This window comes from Haplochromis burtoni, unplaced genomic scaffold (assembly GCF_018398535.1).
Source record: "Haplochromis burtoni strain Fernald_Lab_line unplaced genomic scaffold, NCSU_Asbu1 Contig_5, whole genome shotgun sequence".
NCBI lineage: Eukaryota > Metazoa > Chordata > Actinopteri > Cichliformes > Cichlidae > Haplochromis > Haplochromis burtoni.
The window spans coordinates 717058-737937 of record NW_024582366.1 but is presented as its reverse complement, the minus strand read 5'-3'; the positions used below and the strand labels follow the sequence as shown (position 1 = coordinate 737937).

The 20880-nt window shown below is 46.4% G+C and overlaps 2 protein-coding genes across 11 annotated transcripts in view; one reads left to right on the top strand and one right to left on the bottom strand.

Moving 5' to 3' along the window:
• hyi (hydroxypyruvate isomerase) overlaps positions 1 to 9414 on the top strand; it is an 11966-nt gene extending 2552 nt beyond the window's left edge. The window contains exons 2-8 of one of the 2 annotated variants that reach the window (XM_042222140.1): positions 51 to 162; positions 5499 to 5613; positions 7012 to 7090; positions 7910 to 7959; positions 8008 to 8095; positions 8979 to 9113; positions 9195 to 9414. In XM_042222140.1, coding sequence (XP_042078074.1) covers positions 51 to 162; positions 5499 to 5613; positions 7012 to 7090; positions 7910 to 7959; positions 8008 to 8095; positions 8979 to 9113; positions 9195 to 9253 — 638 coding nt within the window. In that variant the 3' untranslated portion in view covers positions 9254 to 9414. The remainder of the gene's footprint in view (positions 1 to 50; positions 163 to 5498; positions 5614 to 7011; positions 7091 to 7909; positions 7960 to 8007; positions 8096 to 8978; positions 9114 to 9194) is intronic. The other variant, XM_005923469.2, reaches the window with a different exon arrangement.
• Positions 9415 to 12784: 3370 nt separating this feature from the next.
• szt2 (SZT2 subunit of KICSTOR complex) overlaps positions 12785 to 20880 on the bottom strand; it is a 108832-nt gene continuing 100736 nt past the window's right edge. For all 9 annotated transcript variants that reach the window (XM_042222111.1, XM_042222131.1, XM_042222117.1 and 6 more), the window contains 7 exons: positions 18430 to 18643; positions 17050 to 17227; positions 16840 to 16962; positions 16120 to 16636; positions 15550 to 15660; positions 14945 to 15013; positions 12785 to 14863 (listed from right to left, as the gene is read on the bottom strand). In XM_042222111.1, the coding sequence (XP_042078045.1) occupies positions 14720 to 14863; positions 14945 to 15013; positions 15550 to 15660; positions 16120 to 16636; positions 16840 to 16962; positions 17050 to 17227; positions 18430 to 18643 (1356 nt within the window). In that variant the 3' untranslated portion in view covers positions 12785 to 14719. The remainder of the gene's footprint in view (positions 14864 to 14944; positions 15014 to 15549; positions 15661 to 16119; positions 16637 to 16839; positions 16963 to 17049; positions 17228 to 18429; positions 18644 to 20880) is intronic.

The window sequence follows — 20880 nt, the reverse complement described above, 5'->3', positions numbered from 1 at the left end:
TGTGTGTGTGTGTGTGTGTGTGTGTGTGTGTGTGTGTGTGTGTGTTGCAGGAGATATAAAGGCAGGTGATCTCGGTCTTGGAGCAGTTCCTGGAAGAGAAGCAGAGTTCAGAGAGGGACTGGATCTAAGTGTGAAGTATGCCAGAGCTTTGGACTGTAAGAGGTAAATTGAAATCCATTTTTTATCCCCTAACCTCCAACCTGAGAAACAAAGAAATTGCATATATTATTAACAAGCGTGTAGTCATACTAACGCTTGCATTTGTCTTGTGCTGTGTAATAGGGCTGCATTGATTCTTCAAGTAATCAGAATAATTACAAAAGGGAAACCAAGAAGTAATGCAGTCTTATATGAAAGACATTTCATATCCGCATACTCGCATACACAGAGGGCCTCCAACACTAAACAGACATCCCATACAGGGACGCGGACCCTAACCACGGGTCTCAGCCCGTGAAGCCCTTTCAAAGAAACGCATAGCAAGGGGAGGTGCACCTGCTCTCACCCTGTCTGCTGCTTAATAAGCCTCAATTGTAGAAAAAAAATGCTTTTACCCAGCAGCTCCTGCAGGAATGTCAAAATGGATAACTGGGATGGTCCTGGCACCATTCCTCAAAGGCTGCCCATTTGTAAGCATATGAGGCTCCTGATTGCTGCTACCATGCTTGGGGGCAGACCTTTAGCTGTCAAATTGAACCTGTCATCATGGTGAACTAAGGACATGCGAGGCCGATGTGCTCTCTCTAGAACTGGAGATACCCCTCCCTGCCTGTTTATATAAGAGACCATCCTGACTTGGATATTCTGGCTCCTCAGAATCAGACGAAAGTGCTTGAGAGCTGAGAACACTGCTAGTAAGTGATCGATGTGCAGCCTGTGCTGTGGTCCAGATCCCTCTCACTGATGTGCCATCACACAGAGCTCCCCACCCCATCAGAGAAGCATTGGTGGATACCACGTTGTGAAACAACACTGCCAGTCGGAGAGCCCTGGTGCAGCAGCCAGGGCTCCCTCCAGGGACAGAGAGCTAACATGCAAGCTGTGGTTACCGTCAGCATCCTCCAGCAAAAGCTATGTCGCCACCTCCTCTGTTTAGCAAGTTACGAGAGCCCAGTGGTCCAGATAAGATGCAAACACCCATCTCTCTGAGGGGTGCTAACGCTGCCAGTGTGCTCATGGGGAAATGCATCACCTGCCTGGCCTGGCTCACTCGCTTGCAGGCTGAGGATTTGAATAAGCATTTTTCATTGATTGTAACACAGGACCGTGTACATTAATACAGTTTGTTGGAGACACCTTGGTGGGGCACAGCAATGAAACACAGCAGGAACACTTGATTTGGTCACCTGAAAATTCAATATACCCAAACTTGGAGTTACAACCTGAGAAATTTCGTGTGCAGGGGGTTTGTGCTTCGTAGACGGTGGTAGAAAAGTGCAGTGTTGTCTGGGGCCGACAACCTAAACACAACTTAAGTGGTGCCTCTTGGACAGCAACAGAGAGGGAAAAGCAGCATTTCCCTGCCGCTGGACCCATTCTCCACTCGGTCCCAGAGATAGGAGGGCTGAGGCTTCTTCCTCCGGGGTGTTGGGCCCGAGGGTTTGCTGGTGTGGAAGTCGATACGGAGGCTGTGCGCTCGCTGCAAGGTCACCCACAGCAGCCGTGGGCGCCGCTCTCTCGCAGGTCGGCAGAGGAGTGGCAGGCCTGTGAGAGCTAGAGCTGCTTCTTCCTCAGATCAAATCCAGCCTGCATTGCTTCCAGTGATGGTCCGAATAGCCCAGCAGCAGACACTGGTTCGTCAAATACACGGCCTTGTCCCTGTCTGGGACATCAAAGAGCGTCAGCCACAGGAACCTCTGTGCCACTCCCATCAACACCATCCCTCTGCCAAGGCAGTGCTGCATAGGGTGCAGCACTCCATACCACTACTGCATAGCGGGGCGCACGAAGGATCTAATCAGTGGCGATTATGACCTTGTTAAGGAGAAGTGCTAGCGGGCTGTCTGCAGGAACCAGCAGCCCGAGCACCACCAGGGACATCGCCTGGTACGTCTGGAGCACTGTGACGAAGCGGCAGTGCCTGAGCCCGATAAATCTTGTCCAGCTGCGCGTGCTGAAGCTGCAGTGCGTGAACGGCAGAGTTGTGGGGCAACCGTCACCGTGGTTGTGAGACGGGGGCAGATAAGCAGCCAGGGACAGCTCCAGCTAAGCCAGCCTCCTCAGCACCATCCAGGTCCACAGTGACACAGGTGACAGTATTTTGCTGCATGATGCGGTCAGCTCAGAGACCAAGTCGGGAACATGGGACGCCAGTTTTTGGCCGTCATGGGCTCCGGTGGGAGGATAAGAATTACAACGTGTCCTGAGCTGGCAGAGGAGAGGGTCAGTCCACAGGGGAAAAAGAGACACGTCGTTGTGGCCGGCCGACGCAGCAGTAGCGGCACACTGCGATAGGCTCTCCTGCTCATCCCTCAACAAACCACACGTCCAGCACGTCCTCGTCTCCCTGGGGGGCGCTGGCCACCTGCGTGGTTCCGACTCATCTCTGGTTAACCCGTCAACATATTCCATGTCGTCAGCTCAGCTAATTGCGGGGACATTGACCACATACTCCTCGTCTTTGGACTCAGAGGTTTGTTCTTCGCAGTGTGTAAACTCTGGCTCCATGTTAAACCACCATCATCTCTGCTGCTGTGGTGTTGTCAGTATTGGCGGGCTTAATAAACTTAATAAACTTAATTAACTTAACCTTTTGTTTACTTGCTGCTCCTAAGTTGTATTACCTGTATTGCAGTTCTGTTCTCAGTGGCTCACATTTCCAGAGCCGTGTGTTAAACGAAGCAAAGAATTTGTGTCGAGAATTTTTTACGATGGAATTATTCAAATTACTCGCTGAATGTTTGCAGTCCAACTGCATCTGTTACTGTGTCACTGCTGTTGTACTATGATGCTTCTGCTGGCAGCTTGTGACATTAAATTCACACTAACAGGTCGTCTGTCATCACTGACAGTAGTCAGTTTGCACCAATAATGCTGCTGTTCCCAACTGTTCGTAGCTTTTTTCAACAGTATTTTTAAATATTGTAAATATAAAAATGGGACACTATCACCCCCCTGATCTCTGGGGTCAGCTGTCTCTCTCAGTGAGCGAGTGAGCTGTACTGAGTGATGCTGGTTGTTCCAGCAGTGAGTCCAGGCTCAGCACCAAAGCAGACTGTTTTACACAAATTGCTGAACTCGCTCCCGGTGGACTTCAGCTTTGTGTACAAGCTTGCTTTTATTTAGCTGGATCCATTTACATGGTTTAAATTGTTGTATCTGTCCGCTTTCTTTATAACACCTTGTGAAGCACTTTGTGTGTTTTGTTCTTGAAAAGTGCGGCATAAATAAAATTAACTTACTTACAGTTGCAAGTCAACCAGGCTCAGACGTTTCTCGGGCCATGATAGTAGAGCAGCTAGAAGAAAGGCACTTTAGTAAGAGGCATGGCTGCCCAGCAAGAGCCCAAACACTGTCTGCTGAACACCAGGCAACGTTTATGGCCTAGTAATACCACTCTGTAAATGTAAGTGCTCCTTCCCTTCACTAAGTAAAACATTGTGCTCTCAGCAGCCGAAACACATTTACTTTAAAGCACAAAGACTGCGTTCTCCACATGGTGTCCACTCATTCTGCCAAATGTTATACAAAGTATAAGAAAATCAAAGGTCATTTTCATTGTGCTGGCAGTGACACAACCGCAGCATTACTGGTACATGCTGCGGTTACTTTGGCAGGTTCAGCCAGCAGGTGATTTACTGGTGGATGTGTTGAATTGTTTTTGCATTTTATTGCACAGCCCTCATTTCCTCGAGAGTTGTTGTCATTTGTCGCTCCGTTATGTTATCGTCTGATTAAGTCACGACACACCAGCTGGTACTTAATGAAAGTAAAGCTCAGCAATAGTTGAACTTAATTTCATTTGATATCTCTTCAGCACCGTGCACAGATGTTCTGGACACAGTCAAAGCAGTTGGTTTGTAACTTCCTGGTTCACCTTCAAAATTTGCATTGAAGATTTGAAGTTACTGGAAGCTTTCAGTCACAGCTTTGCTGGTTTTTGTGACTTTTTCATAAAATGCATTAACTGTCTGATATCTTTTGGATGTGTTATAATGAGGTTAATCACACTTCTGGCATCTGAGGCTACAGATTTGCCAACATATGCTGTCTTCAGAGGCTGCAGAGATTTAGCGAACAGAAGCAGCTGTGTGCAGCAGACACCAGAGTCCACTGTGGTCGGGACCAAAGTACCACCAGGAGAAGTCAATTCAGTTCATGTAAATAGGCGTGACGTCACAGCAATCAATAACTCCGCCCTTTGGCGTTGTCCCCTGATACAATGGGAGTAATTTACAGGAAATTTCAGCGCAAGGTTCTTGATGACCGCTCTGGGGCAGGCTAAGCCTCTTAATGGTGCTGTCTAATGGTGCGAGATTTTAGAGGTCCGCCGAGGTTCGCTGATGCTCCGTAGATGTAAAGCAGAAATTTCTACTTCATGTTGCAGTGCTCTCAGTTCAGTTTCCAAAGTTTTGTTTTTACCAGTTTTAGTGTTTTACGCGTTTGCAATGACAGCGTGTGTTAAATAAGCCAGCAGCTGGATGAATGACTGTGGCTCCACCAGTGTGCGTTTCCTGTTTGTGTTATCCAGTTACGGGAGCGTCGCGTTTCCACTAAAGGTTAAGTGAAGACATTGTGTGTTGATCTGGACTTAAAGCGTACATCATCCCCACTGCTTTGTTCATGTAGAGAACGCTGGCTGACCTATGACATGGCGTTATGGTTCCAGATCCTCACTGGACATCGTTGCGTGTTAGACTGACCACAGTTACAAACAAGGAGACATGTTGCCAAATGCGAGTCATAAAACAGCCCCTTGTGTCCGAGCGCCCGGCTGTTCCCTGGAACGTGCTGGAAACGTCTCTTTTCACATCTGTCGGCTCATTTTTCTGTTTTGTTTCCGAGCAGCTGGCAACGTAAATTTGAAAAGCTTGTTTGTCTCTTAATTCTTGTAATTGCCGCTGAGTTATCTCATAATTTGAGCCAGTTTGATTAGATGGTTGATAAACCAAACAAACGCACCTTTTGGAGATCTTTGTGTGTCACTTTTGTTCTCAGGTGTGTAAAACTGCCCTGCAGGTACAGAGTTGAACAAAGCCATGTTGATTTGGCACAGTGTGTGAAAAATACAAATCCATTTAGCTGCTGGAGCTTCAGGCTCCTGGTGTTGCTCGTGCAGACTCATTGTCACATTTCAGCAGAACGCAGGCATTGTTAATGACACCTGCTTTAACCAGACAACGTGTCTGCTGCGAAAAAGCTCGATTCAGACCAATTTGGGACAAGCTCAGCTCCCTAAATAAGTCTGGCACAAAAGCAGTCTTTATAAATGTGTTTTAAAAGCTAGAATAGAGTAATAGATGTTCCTGTGTGCCATCTTTTCTACATTTCCTTTCCAGGATTCACCTGATGGCTGGGAGAGTTCCCGTGGACTCTGACAGAGCGACGGTTGCCAAGGAAATGGAGGCGGTCTTTGTGCAGAACCTAAAATATGCCGCTGATATCCTTTCAAAGGTAAGTGACCTTCTCTGTCCAACATACCACTACTGTCACGGCAGTGCAGTCATAAATCTTTCATGAATGCATTCCCCTTTGGGCATGAAAAAGGATTTAATCCCTGCACTCGAGTAAAGGCAGAGTTTCAGAGTGCACGTGATGAGCACAGCAAAGGTAAATATATGTTTGAGTGGGTTGAGCCTACGTGGAGGCGGTTTGGTGTCTCCACGCTAACAACTGGATCTGTTCCAGTGGTTGAAGCTGTCGCACAGAGATGAGCTAACGTGAGAGTCACTCAGTGCTCTGTAGCCGCTTGCTTCTCCACAAACTTCTGCTTGAGAGCCACGCCCACTGCGACATCAGTCAGTGACTTTCCACCTCAGCTGGCGTCCCTGTCACCGCTTCCCAGCCCTCCACTCTCCGGTGTCAGACACGGCTGCTTTTCAGCGAAATACTCTGAAAACCGCATGTGCATCCACGTGGACGAGCCCCGACACTGACCTGCGACAGCGTTTGAAGCACTTCTGTATCGTTTCTAGCTGCACTGTTGCCAGATATGAACAGAGATGGAGCTGGGTGTAATGGCCTGTGGACAATGATTTTAGGCTATACCACAATAGACAGTTTATATCTTGATATTTCAAATATTTCATGCTCAATTTATCCCTTTAATACATACAGTTGCACTCGTGTGGAGCTTCTAGAAGTCATTGCAAAATAGACCTACAATAAAACATAATTGAATCCATTCTAGGGCTGGCACTGGGACACATTGGCTCTTACCAACTGTTTGCTGAAAGTAAGGCCATGATGTGAGGCTGTATATGTGCTCGTATACTGTAATTTAATAGAGACCAAAGCTGGCACACACTAAAACTCCAGTTTTATTCTTGCTGTTTCTCTGCTGAAATCCTGATTCTAATAGTTGCAGCATTATCTGATAAACTCAGCGTAAAAGCCAACAGCTGTGATTGTATTTGTTCCTTTGGGGGGCGGCTGCTATAGTTTTGTGTAAAATGACTCAAAATGATGTGTTTTTGTTGAAACCTTTTCCACTCTGCGCTTACTGAGCAGAGTAAAAGCAAAGATAGAAGCGCCTCTGACAGGACAGCAGGGTCTGTGCTCGGGGGCGATATTCTCGACTCTTCTGTGGACAGTGTGCAGGCTTTTCCCCAAACGTTTGGATTTCTTGGTAACTATTTTTGTCAACAGTCACTACTTTGGACACTTGTAGTACGTTGTGGTGAGCCAGGTCTGGGATGTTAGCTTGGGCAGCAAAATATGAGACGCCCAGAGTTTGAAACTGGCAACTAGTAACCTGAAGGTTGCTGGTTTGAGTCCCTGTGAAGGTACTAAAATGTGTATAATGAATGAAAAATCTGATTCAAGTTACACCAATCACACTATCGCTCTTAGGAAGGAATCACTGGACTGATTGAACCGATCAACACCAGGATTACAGACCCCGGGTATTTTCTGGACTCTCCTCATCAGGGTAAGCCCGCCCACTCTGACATCAAGAAACACGTTATGTTTACTTTTGCATATGAATGATCAAAAACCGCTGACCTGACCAAACTAGGAGTTCAGCTGGAGCTTCAAGTACGAGTTGATTGGTTGACTAGAACGATGATAATATCAGGACTCGTGACCTTTGACCCTCTGGATATCATGTTAGATGCGAGTGTATTATATGTCCTTCATGCAGACATGCTAACACTATTTTGCTCCTGCTGCTTTGCTGTGTCTGCCTACGTCTTTTCCTGTTACCTTAGTTACCAGTTTCACTACTTTTGTTCTCCAAAGAGTCATAAAAGTCTCAGACATCAAAATGAATAATGGCAGTGGTTGCACATGCAACCTGTAGACTTTGGTAAAGTTTTAAAGACTTTCATCCGTTTGTTTTTTCCAAATTAACTCGTGAGCGTAATGATGCAAAAGCCCGTTTCCAACAGCAGCAATGAAATCTTCCATCATCGCTGAGCTGGACCAACCAAATGCAGGGGTCTGATTGGTCAGATCGGTTTATTCCGAGCCGAAAAATCGAGCTTGGTTAAAAAGTGAAATTACAGCTGCTGCATTAACAACCAGTCCAAAAACTGCACAGTTTTTATGCATCTGGTGTGTGAAGGCCTTCAGACGGTGTCATTAAAATTAGTCAACAGCTAAAGCGGGAAAATCCCAACCTAAATGTGAGCTGGTATGTTTATTCATCAGTGGCCCTGAACCATGAACGGCGCGATGTTGTAATGATGACGTTCAGTATGTCGTCTCATTTCCAGCACATGTAAATGCTTCATTTTTCTGTCTGCAGCATCTGCAATCCTGGAGAAGGTTGGAAAGCCAAACATGAAACTGCAGATGGTGGGTTCTTTCAAAATGTGTCTAAAGTGGAGACAAATAACGTAACAGCCGTCTACACTGTTTCAGGACATCTTTCACTGGCAAATAATGGATGGAAACCTCACACAAAACATTCAAAAGTATATTCCTGTCATTGGTGAGTATGCAAATGTTCATCTGGTATTAAAAACTCAAATCAGTTATAGCAGTCAAGACCTCAAATCGAATCCTTCTGGGTTAATATCTGCAGAGGCTGCCTGTCTTTCCTTCTCTTCTTTATTAATTTCTGCCGTCACTCACACTTCCTGTCTCTTCTATTCTGAAAGTGCTTGAAGTCGTGGGGGTGACGGCGTGGTGGCTTGAGTTAGAGCCAGGAAATGGCCATAATGCACAAAAACTGGATGTGCAGAGGGAACTGACTTACCCTGCTGCTGATATGAATCTGCTGTGGATGTGCTTTGCCTTTAAACAGCAGCTACAGAGGAAACGAGGTCCATCAGGTCGTTTGCTTCATCAGCATCAGATACTGACTGTAGGCTGCCGTAAATGACATTTTAAAACTTGAACCTTGTTATCGAACAGCATGCTTTTTTCTTTCTCAGAGGCAGACTAAAGGTATCTGTGTCTTATCACACAAGTGGCATTAAGGATGTTAATTAAAATCACCTTGCAGACCTCATAATCTTGATATGGACACTGACCTCTGTCAGCTGCACTCAGAGAGGCTGAGTTTAGTTCTGTTTGCAGCGCGACTGAAGTGTAGAAGTAACAAATGCACGGGCTGATTTTCAGCATCACTCTGACACATCATTGCACAGATGAAAGAGTCCTACGTGTTTCTTTCGTGTCTGTATTGAAGGACTAAAGCACTCCCAGGTCCTCCGTGTTACTGGAGGTAATCCTATCCACAGTAGGTATCTGGTCAGGCGCTGACTTCTCTTTATGTTGCCCAACACAAATTTGGGCAGTTTCACACATAAAACCTGGTTTTATGTTTCGTGTGAACACATCACAAGATGATAGGTTGTCACGTTTCTCAGGTCACGTCCAGATTGCTCAGGTTCCCAGCAGAAATGAGCCCGACAGCGCCGGAGAGCTCAGTTACAGCTACCTGTTCGACACACTGGAAAACATCGGCTACCAGGGTTATATCGGGTGTGAGTACAAGCCGCAAGGTGAGTGTTCGTGTGATTTAAGGAATGATTATGAAAAAGACTTAGAAAACAGCCGTAATTAACTCTCTCTTTGCACTGCAGGCTCCACAGACGAGGGGCTCGGCTGGATCAAAGAGTACTGGGCTCACAGAAAGTGCTGAGAGGAGGTGACGGAGCATAAAGCTGCCAGAGCCCGACGGACCTCCACCTGCAGCACCCACCTTTTCCATTTAACGCGGACTTTGCACAGACTCCTGTGTCCTCCTCTCTGAATCTGTTTCCACACTGTAGAAAGAAGTGAATACACGACTTCCTCCTCATCGTTGCTGGGTTTGTGCGTCTTTCTTCATCGGTGCACTCAGTTCATTCACAGCAGTGATTCAGGATGGCAATGTTGTTCTTTAAAAGTTCAAATCATTTTTTCCATAAGTTTCTTCGTAGCATCAGGTGGAAGGAACGTAGGACGGAGCAGGCAGAGCTGCCGAAGGCTCAGAAGTAGAAAATACTGACTGTGAGAGGCAAGCTCGACATCAAAGGTGTTTCTTAAGAAAAAATATCTTAGAGTAGCAGCCTGATGGAGCAAATGATTAAGAATTCATCTTTGAATGAAATATTTTGACTCCTGGTACGGCATTTAAAACAAATAACTGCAACATAATGACATTCAATAACGAACTAATGAATGTTATATTTGAAGTTTTGGCGTCTGAGAAAATGACCTTCAGGGCTGAAAAGTTAAAGTGCTGAAGTGGGTTTTCTTTCCGAGACGTGTAGCCGAGATATTAGAAAAATAAACTTTCCTTCGATGTAAAATAGTATTTTCAGAAATGAATAAACTTTCCAGTTTCCCCCAAACTGCATTAAGGTCCTCTCATATTTACAGCTGATTAAGTGCTTTGCTACTAGAAGAAGTCCAAGTAATGAAGTGTAAACGATTTCCTGAACATTTAGCTGATGAATTTGACAAACTCAGAGTTGGGACACATTTATATATTGAAACAAATTTCTGGTACTTTCATTAAGTTTATTGCTTAATGTAACAGAACCAGAGCGTTTATGCTGTGATGCGTTGCTCATACCGAGGCTTTGGCTCTAGCCACTTTGCTATTGTTAGCTCCTGTAAAATGTTCAGCTGTGTGAGTCATTTGAAGTGTCTGATCAGGTTTATTGTCCTGGCTACCTTCAGTTTATATTAAGAATAAAAGAAGGCAACTGTTTGTCCTGCTGTGAGGTTTAATGTATGAACAGACGCTCCGTCTCTGAGGTTTGCTGATACACTCCACGCTGTAATATAGAAACATACAATCATTCCTGTGGCTCGAGGCTGGTGAGTCCGCGGTGGTCGATCATCTCCGAGATGCAGAATGTGGATCTGACTCCACGGGTTTCGTGGTCTCGTGGTTTCTTTCAGCTCGGAGTCCTAATTACAAACGACACAATCATTTTCCATTGTGTCTTCTGGTTTGCTTCAGCGCGCAGCTCATTAGTGTTCATCGTCCTGACCCTCGTGGCCTGTAGACTTTACACCGAGATGATTTCATCCACAGCAGCTTTTGTACACTTAAGAAATATTTCCACACACGGAGCCACTGGACTGGTGCACACACTGATGAACACTCAGGTAAATGAATGGTTTAAATCTCACATTTCAGATATGTATCGATTATTAACACGTTATGTTAATAATCGATATGCCTCCACATGGACGCATTTCAGCCTCTTCGCGACGTATTTATGGCGATGGCGTCCTGTCGACTGAACGGTGAACCTGCTGCTTTGCTTTTGCACTCAAAGTTGAGAAAATGTTTTTCACGTGTCGAGCAGTCAGGTGATGCTTTGACTGGCTGCTTGTGCAGTTCAGCATCAAAACGAAGGAAGAGTTGATCGTTGCAGTGAGCAATCACTCAGCTGTGTACATGAGCTGAATCTGTAAGAGGCAGCTACCTCGGCTCGTGCCAAGTGCTAATTGAAGCTCAGCCAGGACCGCGTGAGCGATTTGTGTTGCTATGACAATTGCATCACCAGAGACACCCACCAGTCTTTATTTACTGGCGTTACTACGGTGCTCTTCCTCAGGTGTTAGTGACACGGACGTGACACAATCCACGAGCTTGTTTCTTTTTTTCATCTTTGAGGATTTTCTGGAGACTTTGTTCCTGTTGTTCTGGTGCACGAGTAGATTTGAGAGCTTGGTTGAAGGTTCTTGAAGATGTTCTGCATCTTATCTGAGGCGGTTCCCATAAAGTTATTCTGTTTATCTGGATGTGGCGTTTTCAGTGGGAGAAAGGTTTCTCACTCATCCAGGTGGCTTCTGCAGCCCCAGCTGACTGCAGGTTTCCCCTTATAAACAGGACATTTGCATACTGGAACTGTTGCATCAGGATGGGCAGCTGGCGTAAACTGTTGGCCAGAACATGCTGCTCATTGTGCAGAGAGCAAGCATCCTCTTTAAAACTCTTCCACGGTTTTCAGTGGACTGGTTATAATTTGGTTGGATGCTGGACGGTGAGCACTGAGACCAGGACTGTGCTCATAATTGTGACATTAATGGGACTGTGACCGAGGTCATTCCCAGGGTGAAACTGTGCACGTGGACTAATACGGAGACATCCTAGGGTAAATACTCAGCTTTTGCACTGACACAGGCTTTGATAAATGAGGTGGGTGCAAGCAGACTTTCCTCAGCGTGACTTCATCTTAAAAATGGAAATGAAGTCAGAGGATCATCAATTTGACGCACTGGAGGAGATCAAATATGTACTGCAGAGTGACGTCCGAGAGGACATACTGTCCGGGTTTGCACAAGAAATTATTTTTTAAATCTGCGTTTTTTCCCCTTCATTGCAGTCTCTAAACAAAAACACTAATAGTGGTGAAAAACAAATCTGTTTGATCCTGTTCTAAAGGATGCAGAGATGCGCGTGTGAAACCTGAAAGAAGCTTTTTCTATTTCATCCCAGCTGTTGCATTTTAACCCAATGACCTCTGATACACACCCTTAATGAACACATTTAAAAATAACACAGACATGAAAATGTGACATGGATGGCATGAGTGTCAAAACCACTCTGGATTCATTCAGTGAGACCACAAATCAGTACGTTTTACAGACATGAGCCAGAATTTGAATTGTTTTCACAAACTGGTGTTGTCACGCCTGACTGACTCATGCTGACTTTGGTATTAACGCCTTCATTAAATCTTTTACTTGCAGTGTTCCCAACTAGCTGCGCCTTCTTAAAATTATTCCCACTGACTGAACACCTGAACTATAATAAATGCTCTGACACACTGTAATAACAAACGTTTTGTGCTTTATGCCGATGATTCTGGCGTCTGCAGGATTGAAGATGCTAAAGCAGGGGCGTCCGACTCCAGGCCTCGAGGGCCGGTGTCCTGCAGGTTTTAGATCTCACCCTGGGTCAGCACACGTGAATCACATGAGTTCATTAGCAGCTTCTGGAGAACTTCACGGCATGTTGAGGAGGTCATCCAGCCGTTTGAATCAGCTGTATTGGATCATCTGAGACCTGGCGTTGGACAGTCCGGCACTAAAGTTTTGTCCGGAGCTTCTGTCACGACACGAAGCTGCACAGTGAAGAACAGTTCGGCACACTCTTACTCTGTAACTTGTTTATTTAACTTTACATACTGTATAAAGTGTTCTGTATATACACAATATACACGACACAGGTAGTGCAGGTTTTATTTTACAGGGCTGTCTGCTTACAGTTCACATTTTGCATGATGAATAATCCAGTGTTTAACATTCAGTCCTCTTCAGTTGGTGAAGCTCAGACCTGTTTGGTTCCCTCCCAGAACGGGTGCGACTCCTACAGGAGCCACACTGGACCTGTTGTGACGTAACAGTCCTGTGCCAGGCTGAGGTATGACTACCAGCAACACTGTGTGAGAGTACACACCACCACCCCAACATGCTTTGGAAACACTCGGCGCTGATGACATGTGGCATGTTATTATGCAAATCACCAAAGTTAATATGACCAATTTTCCTGCTTATGAAAGGCAATTTTTGTCACATTTCTCCAAACTGACTCAGGCACTTTCGCTGCATAACACCAGCAGTGTGTTTCCACACATCTCCTGCCAGAGCGACAACGGCATCACTTCACAGGTTTGGGAATGAAAAAAGGGAAAAGGGAGAAAATAATAAACAGAGAAAGGCACTTGAGGGCAACAGACATGGCAGTGGGGTTCAAGTGGAAACAGGTTTGACACAATTGAACATAAAAGCCTTCCCACTCTGCGCACCGGCATCTGGGCTGTCTCTTCTTGTTTTAACACTGATGTGGCGTGAAGCTAAATACTGTCAGAAGGCACGAGATCCAAACCGACGCTGAGACATTAGTGAAGATGTGGAGCTTCAAATTTGTGCAGAATGCATGTAAGTGCTGCCTTCTGACCACCGACTCAGGCTCAACGATGTCAAACAGCCGCTGCACGCTCACGATGTTTCTGTCCGTACATCGACGGCGTCCTCGCCGTGTCATATCCATCAGAATGTGTTAAAGAGCACCTTCCAGGTCGTCCACCCGTTCTACCTTTGTGCCTTTGAGCACCGAATGCTCCGAGTTGTTTCCAGATTGACAGATGGAGCTGCAGCAGCTTGTGGTGGTGAAGGTATGTCCTTACTCTCAGCTATGACACCAGCTTTGGTTGGTGACCAAAAGCATCCCATCAAAGCAGCAGAGCTCTTACGTCTGTGATGACGAGGTTCAGGTCGTCTCCTCTTCGGTGATGTTTTCTGGGCACGTCCAACCAGGAGGAGACCCCGTGGCAGACCCGGGACACAGCTGAGCTGTTCGGGAACGTCTCATTATCCTCACTTCCTGGAAGAACTGGAGGCAGCAAGGCATCATCAGTTTGTGGTGCCATGCTTACTAGTACCAGTACATTTTTAGGGAGGTGGAAATACGTGAAACTGGTTCTGGATTTGGCACGACGTTGGTGGAGGTTAAAGGTTAAAGATATGAGCCCTGAAAAGCTGCAGATCATCTCACCTACTCAGCTCAGACCGCCCCAAGTATTTGGACTGAGTAGGACTCAGTTTGATATATGCTACATATTAAATGATCAAACTTAATCTTATCAAGCACTGCAAATGACCTCGAGGAACCAGGAGCCAATGATGCTGCTTTGGCCAAATCTTCATCCTCAGCCCCTTTTTGAATCTGTTCCAGGATGTGAGATATTGCTGACACGTCTCACCTGCTACAAAGATCGAAAACATCACTTTTTAAACAGGATTTTGTACGTTGTGATTTAAAGGGACTGTCCCAACCCATAAGTGCATACAGCCTGCAGTTCTCTTTATCTGGATGTTGATCGCCCGTCTGACTCTTGACAATAGTGGTAAGGAAGGTGCTTTTGCTGTGGCGTGGTCACGGTGCTGTTTGAAGGCTCGTACAGTAACTGCGAGGGAACCCATCGTAGTGTCTGCTCAACTTTATGATCCTCAACATTTAAAACGGTTTCTTGCACATGAGTCCAGTATGTCGCTGCTCCCACTCAGTGAGCCCAGCGTTATGCAGAAAGCTTCTCTTCTCATTTCCTTCTGCTGTCGTTTCCATTTGTCTCGTGTTAAAGACACGACTCGGGTCCGGGTGCTATAGCAGTCCGGTCCACAGATTGTAGCACGCGGTGTTAATTACAGACTCCAGGTGATGATACATGGACACCAGCTGAGGAGGGGGGCCGCTGCCGGCCTGCGGCTGCAACGGCAGCGGCTCCCGAAACACGACCTTTAAACTCTGCGGGAGGAAGATGAAATCTGAGAACTTTGCATGACTTCATTATAAGAAAAAATAAGTCAGACGTGTATAAGAACTCACAGTTTTTCCAGCTTGGTTGTCCAGAAATACCAGAACGAAGCAGTCGGTGAACTTTTGGTTCAGAACAGCCTGAAGTACAAAGACACGAGTGGACGTTAGCTGGAACGAGGTGAACAGGTGTGTGCAACACAAACGTCACCGTTTTAAAGTCTGTCTCCACAGATACAGAAGAAATATGTGTTACTGCAGTTCATGTGTTGGAGCTCTCACTGAGCTCGATGCTCCATCCTCTCGCCTGTAAGTCACTCGAGGTCTCTTTTACACTCTGACTCGACTGATCTAACAATCGAGTCTGAACACGAGTGAGACTAATCAGTGTCGCATTACGTGTTGCAGGTGTTTCTAGCTCGAGTCTGCTAAATGGTCCCATTTGTGTCCAGAGAAATGCTGCTAGAGACTAACGGAGCTGTGCTTAGAGATGAAGTTTGGGGTCGTGTTTCCAATATTTTTTAAAGGGATCTCGATGACCCTGAGCATTAAAGGGAACGCCTTCATTTGGTTGTTGGCTGGTAACGTTTTGCTGCCCGTTTGTGAAGCCACAGCAGAGGGAAACTCATGGATACAGGGGCCTGTGGGTTTGCCACTTTGAACTCTTTTTTTCTCACCAGATACTGGATGCCGTTGTCGTCGAAGTGTCTGCAGCTCTGAGGGAAGCGACTGAGCAGGACCTTGATGAGACTCTGGTACCAGGCTGGACCCATGGTCAGGAAACAGTCCTGCAGCAACACATTCACACTACAGTTACAACACTGACCATCAGAAACTTTCACTGGGTTTCACCTGCAAAGACAAATATTCAAGCTGCAGACGTATCATTTAAAAGCTCCTCCTTTAACTAACAAAATCCTGAAGTCTCCTGATGTGTTAGGAACATTTACCTCCCACTCACAGCTCCTGCTAACATGTATGTGCGAGCTGATGTTTGATCTGCAGGTCACCTGCAGCTGGCTGAGGTCACAGCGAGAGACTGATCACCTCCAAATGTTTCTCATACTGTGGGAGCACCGATGCTTAGCTGTGTGCTGGTGTTGCTTTGCGTTTCAAATGACAGGGTGTCGAGCTGCTGGCGGTTCATTTGTGTCGAGCTGTGGTCTTAGTAATCAAGGTGTTTGGTATTGCTGATGTTTGACGGTCATAACCGAATCTTGATTTTAAGGCTAAAATTAGAATCTCACCAGCTGCGGGTCGATTTCCCCCACTGATCGGCTCTGCACAGCCTCCAGCAGCTCCTCCAGTTCGCTGAACGACAACTTGGCCAGCTTCAGTTTATCCAGGGCCACATGCTCGCCGTGGAACAGCCTCCTCCACAGGTTGTCCCTGCGGCAGTGACCCATGGCCTGCTCCACGCTGATCTGGATCTGTCTGCGGGCAGACGCCACCTCGTTGTTGAGAAGAGGGAACAGAGGGGAGGCGTAGAGGAGCCCCTGAGCCTCTGGTCCACCGCCTGTCAGAGGGTAAAACTCGTTGCCATCACTTGGAGCCGAGGGTGCTGAAGCTTCAGACGAACCCTCCTCCCAGAGGTCCTGCTCAGAACCACGTGACCCAGAAGCCTCTGCTCGATCCTGGGAGAGCCGTCCCCCCAGCTCTCCGGGATCACGGTGGATCTGAGGAAGCTTCTTAAAGCGGCGCATGTCTGCAGTGAGGCGTGGGAATAGCTCCCGCTGACTGGTCATGATCACGTAGAAGCGTAGCCTATGAAAGGGGACGAGATGAGACTCAGCAAAAGTTTATCCAGTGCCTTCAGTGATGTACTGTTAACACATTTGTTTGGCCCGTGAAACGTCCACCAGTCCTCTTTAGGTTGTGTCAGGACATGTCAGATAAAACAAACATGGTGTCAGCCCAGATACGAGTAACTATGACACAGCCTCTGTGCTGCAGTCTGTAGATCTTACCTGAGCAGATGCCTCTCCCCGTCTGACTGCTCCTCAAACGGAGCAGCGTTGTGACACACCACCAGGGAAACATCGAAGTCATCGTGGTGGGGCAGACCGTCCAGATCCTTGTAGGAGCCCGAACTAAAGCAAGAGGAGCCAACAAAGGTAAAGTTAAGCAGCAGATATGAGGAGAGAAGGTTTATTCTGAGGTCAGAGCTGTTTCTCCACCTGTTCCACAGAGCCACCAGGGCATACTCGTGAAGGTCAGGCATCGCCTTCTTGTTGTCAGTGGCGACCGCAGCCTTCGACATGCGGAGCGGCTTCATGCCATACGTGCTGGCGTGGTCGGTGATGTAGTTGTAGAGCTGGTGAGCCGTTATCATCCCCGTGGAGATGGAGAAGCTCCCTGATTTACACAAGAATGACAGACGCTCAGAAGGACAAACACAGTTGTTCCTGTGCACACACAGAGCCCGAGAAGCTCTGATGGAAAAACAAATATCTGCTCATCGATCCAGAACGGCTCAGAGAGCGCTGCTGGTGACCCCGAACGGAGGCGGGACACAGAGGGACTGAACTCGTCTTTCAGTGAAACTATTTCAAATATTTACTCCGAATATCATTTCAGTTGGTTCTTTTGGTTTGCACTGACCACCAGAGGGAGCTGGAGAAGACGCTAAACATGAACACAAATTCACCTGAGTAGACTTCCAGTACTCGTGCTAGCAGAGGTTAGCGAATAAACTCTGTGCTAAATCAACCACAGGGGTGGGGGGGTGAGAGGTGAGCTAAAGTTGTTTATTTCAGAACAAAAAAAAAAGTTCATGAACCATCGCTGTGGATGATTCAGATTTACCTGTTTAGCTACAGGAGTTTAACCCAAACTCACCGTGTGCACCTCGTTTGGAATTTAATCCAGACCACTTCCTCCCAAAGGTCTCGGTGCACTTATTTTTTTCTGCACGTCTGCATAGTTTAAGCCAAGACAGCAGAGTTTGTTTTTTAAAATGACCACAACTTACATAAACGTGCTGCGAATAACTTCAGTGACTTCAGCACACGGACACATTTTCAGATGCAAGTCTTTGTTAAATGAAGCTGGTGGAAAGACTTCATCTCATGTATCAGGGACCATTAGGTAAAAGGGGGAAAGTTGAAAGCCGGAGGGAAAGAATACAAATTAAAGTTATAACCTTGCACTTTTTAAGGTTGGATAAACCTAATCGCACCATAAAAATGGGGAATGCCATTCGCACTTTAGTGAGGACGTGCAGCTATATGGTGGATATAACTGGATGCTTAGTTTGTATTTCCCATCAGAACCAGTGTGTGTTTGTGTGGGCACTGACCCACAGTCCAAATGCTTCTAATCACATGATGATTTTGGGGCCTATTTTTCATTTGTCAGTTTGTTTGTTTCTGGTGAATTCGAGTTTTGTTCCCTTTAGTAAATGCTCTGTACACCGTTCACTGTGTTGCCATCTTTTGTTTACTGGCTGCTCTGGCGGCTGCTGTAAATGTTGAAAAGCTAGAAATTATGGCAGAATCAAAAAAACATTATCATCATCATCACATGGGATTCGATGCAGTCAGCAACACCAGAATCACCTTGAAAGACGTGGTTGCGGCCGAACTTGGGGATGTCCGGGTGATGGGAGATGAAGTCGTCCAGGAAGTCGGTGAGCTGGTAGCCTTGCCGTAGCGTCATGTGGCAGCCGACCAGGTACTGGTGAACCACTCGCAGGTGGAAGTCGTAGCTGAAGGAGTGAACGTGCATGGTGTCCCTGACTTTATCACACTCCTCAGTGAAGAGCATGGAGAGCTGCAACAGAAGGTTGTGAGACGGTCATCACCAGGACAGCGTGACACAGACGGGAAAAAGAAGGAGGTACTCTAACTCCAAACTCAGTCAGTCTGAATACCTCTGCAAAACTGATCTGGCAGACAGCGCTAACTCTGAATGTCTATCTGTGCGATCAGCCATGTATGAAACTGTTTTGCATCTGAAGGGGAAGGACCTGCTGTTCCAGCCACTCCAACAGAGACTGCTTTGTACAGCACACCTTAAGGCCCTGCTGCACTGCGACTCCCATCGCTCCTTACTGAGAAGCTTTTGTAAGCAACTTTGATATCAATCAGATTCATAATAATATCCTTTTTAATTAAATCCAACATCAAAAGGGAGCTGACAAAAGCAATAATTGCAAATGCAAATGGCTGCAGTGAGAGGCTGTGCTGTGCAGTTAATTACAGCACAATAAGAGTTTACAAGGAGCTCTAATTGCTACTCCTGCTTTTACTTTGATCTGGACCATTTGCCTGGAACGTGCACAAAAGCAGCTTCATTATATCAAAGAGCCAAGAAAAGACTGCACAGCGTTCTGTAGCTACAGACTTTCATCTCTTCGCCGTCTGGAACCTTTTCCTGCCTCGACACTTGTCCAGAAACTGGCAAAAGGGCAGAAGACTTTCATCAGCACCCTCACCGCAGAGATAAGAATGAGGAAGAATATTCTTTTGCACACAGGAATGAAAAGATGAATATTAACTTTTCTCTCCCCAGCGGTGTTCCTGCAGTCTGGCAGACAAATTAAGTGTGACCTCCTGGCCTGTTATCTATGGAGCCTGGAAGCCAATGGGACTGCGCGGCTCTCCTCAGTTCATAGGTAGTTCCTGTGTGTGTGTGTGTGTCCTCCTTGCTATCACGCTAACATTTATTATTTCCTAACCTGTAATCCCAAATGGTTCATGTTCTAGTTAATTAAACACTCCGTGTAACTTTGACAAGAACAAATTGCCAGTTTGAGTCGTGGGGCTGCAGCTCGTCTCCTGTCAGCGGCACTCGGTGGAAGTGAAATTAATGACAGCGGCTGCATTGACGGGAGAAGCTGCAATCAGCGAGGTCATACAAGAAGAAGAAAAAGAAGAGAATACAAAGCAAGCTGATTGAAAGAAAGACAAGCAGAGCGACGAGAGGAAAGCTCTCAGACTGTGACATCCATCGATGCGTCCCTGTGAGGCTCTGCATTTTCACTCCTGGAAAAAAGACTCACATTTCTGCAGTGGTACTATCACAATGCAGTGATCTGAAACCCAACAGGAGTAACAGCAGTTATCCAGCTGTGATGTGTGTACTACAACTGCAAACATACACTCACAGCCACTTTACCAGGTACACCTTTCCCCCTTCAGCACTGCCGTAGTGCTTTGTGGCACAGATTCGACAAGGTGCTGGCACCATTCCTCGTGGTTCACACTGACATGATAGTGTCACACGCATGCTGTAGATTTGAAGTCTCCTGTTACATCACATCCTAAAGGTGCTGTGTGGGATCAACACTTTGAACCTTTGATTACAGCAGAATCAGGTTCAAGAATCCAGTTTCAGATCATGAGAGTTTCCTGACGTGCCATGCTCTCCAGCTGGAAGACGGGTACATGGAGGAGATTCATCAGAGCAGATAAGCTTCCAAACTGTCCACTGAGCCGTGGTCTCCTGGTTTTACCTGCACGCAGCAGCACTCTGTGTGGTCTTCTGCTGCTGTAGAGCTTCTCACTTGGTGTTTTCAGGGATGCTGTTCTGCATACCTTGGTTGTAATGAGCAATTGACCGAGTTATTGTTGGCTTCCCATCAGCTAACAGGAGCTTGGCCAATCTCCTCTGACCACTGGCATTTACTGGACCATCCTCTGTAAAGCCTACAAGTGTCTGTGTTGAAAAATCGCACATTCATCACTTAAATAACATTTGCTGATGCTCGGATTGAACTTCGGGTCTTCTTGACTATGCCTACATGTCTACATGCATTGAGTTGCTGCCATGTGATTGGCCCATTAGTATTTGCAGTGTTGGTGTCTCTAATAAAGTGGCTGGTGAGTGTCTGATTCTCTGCTTATGTATTTAGTACCTGATTTTCTTAACCGTAACACCCTGAGGATATGTTAGTGTGAGTGTTGCATAGGGCTGCCACGATTTGTCGACTAGTCACGATTACGTCGACTATCAAAATCGTGAGAGATTATCTCTCGGCTGGCCTGGGAACGCCTTGGTATTCCCCC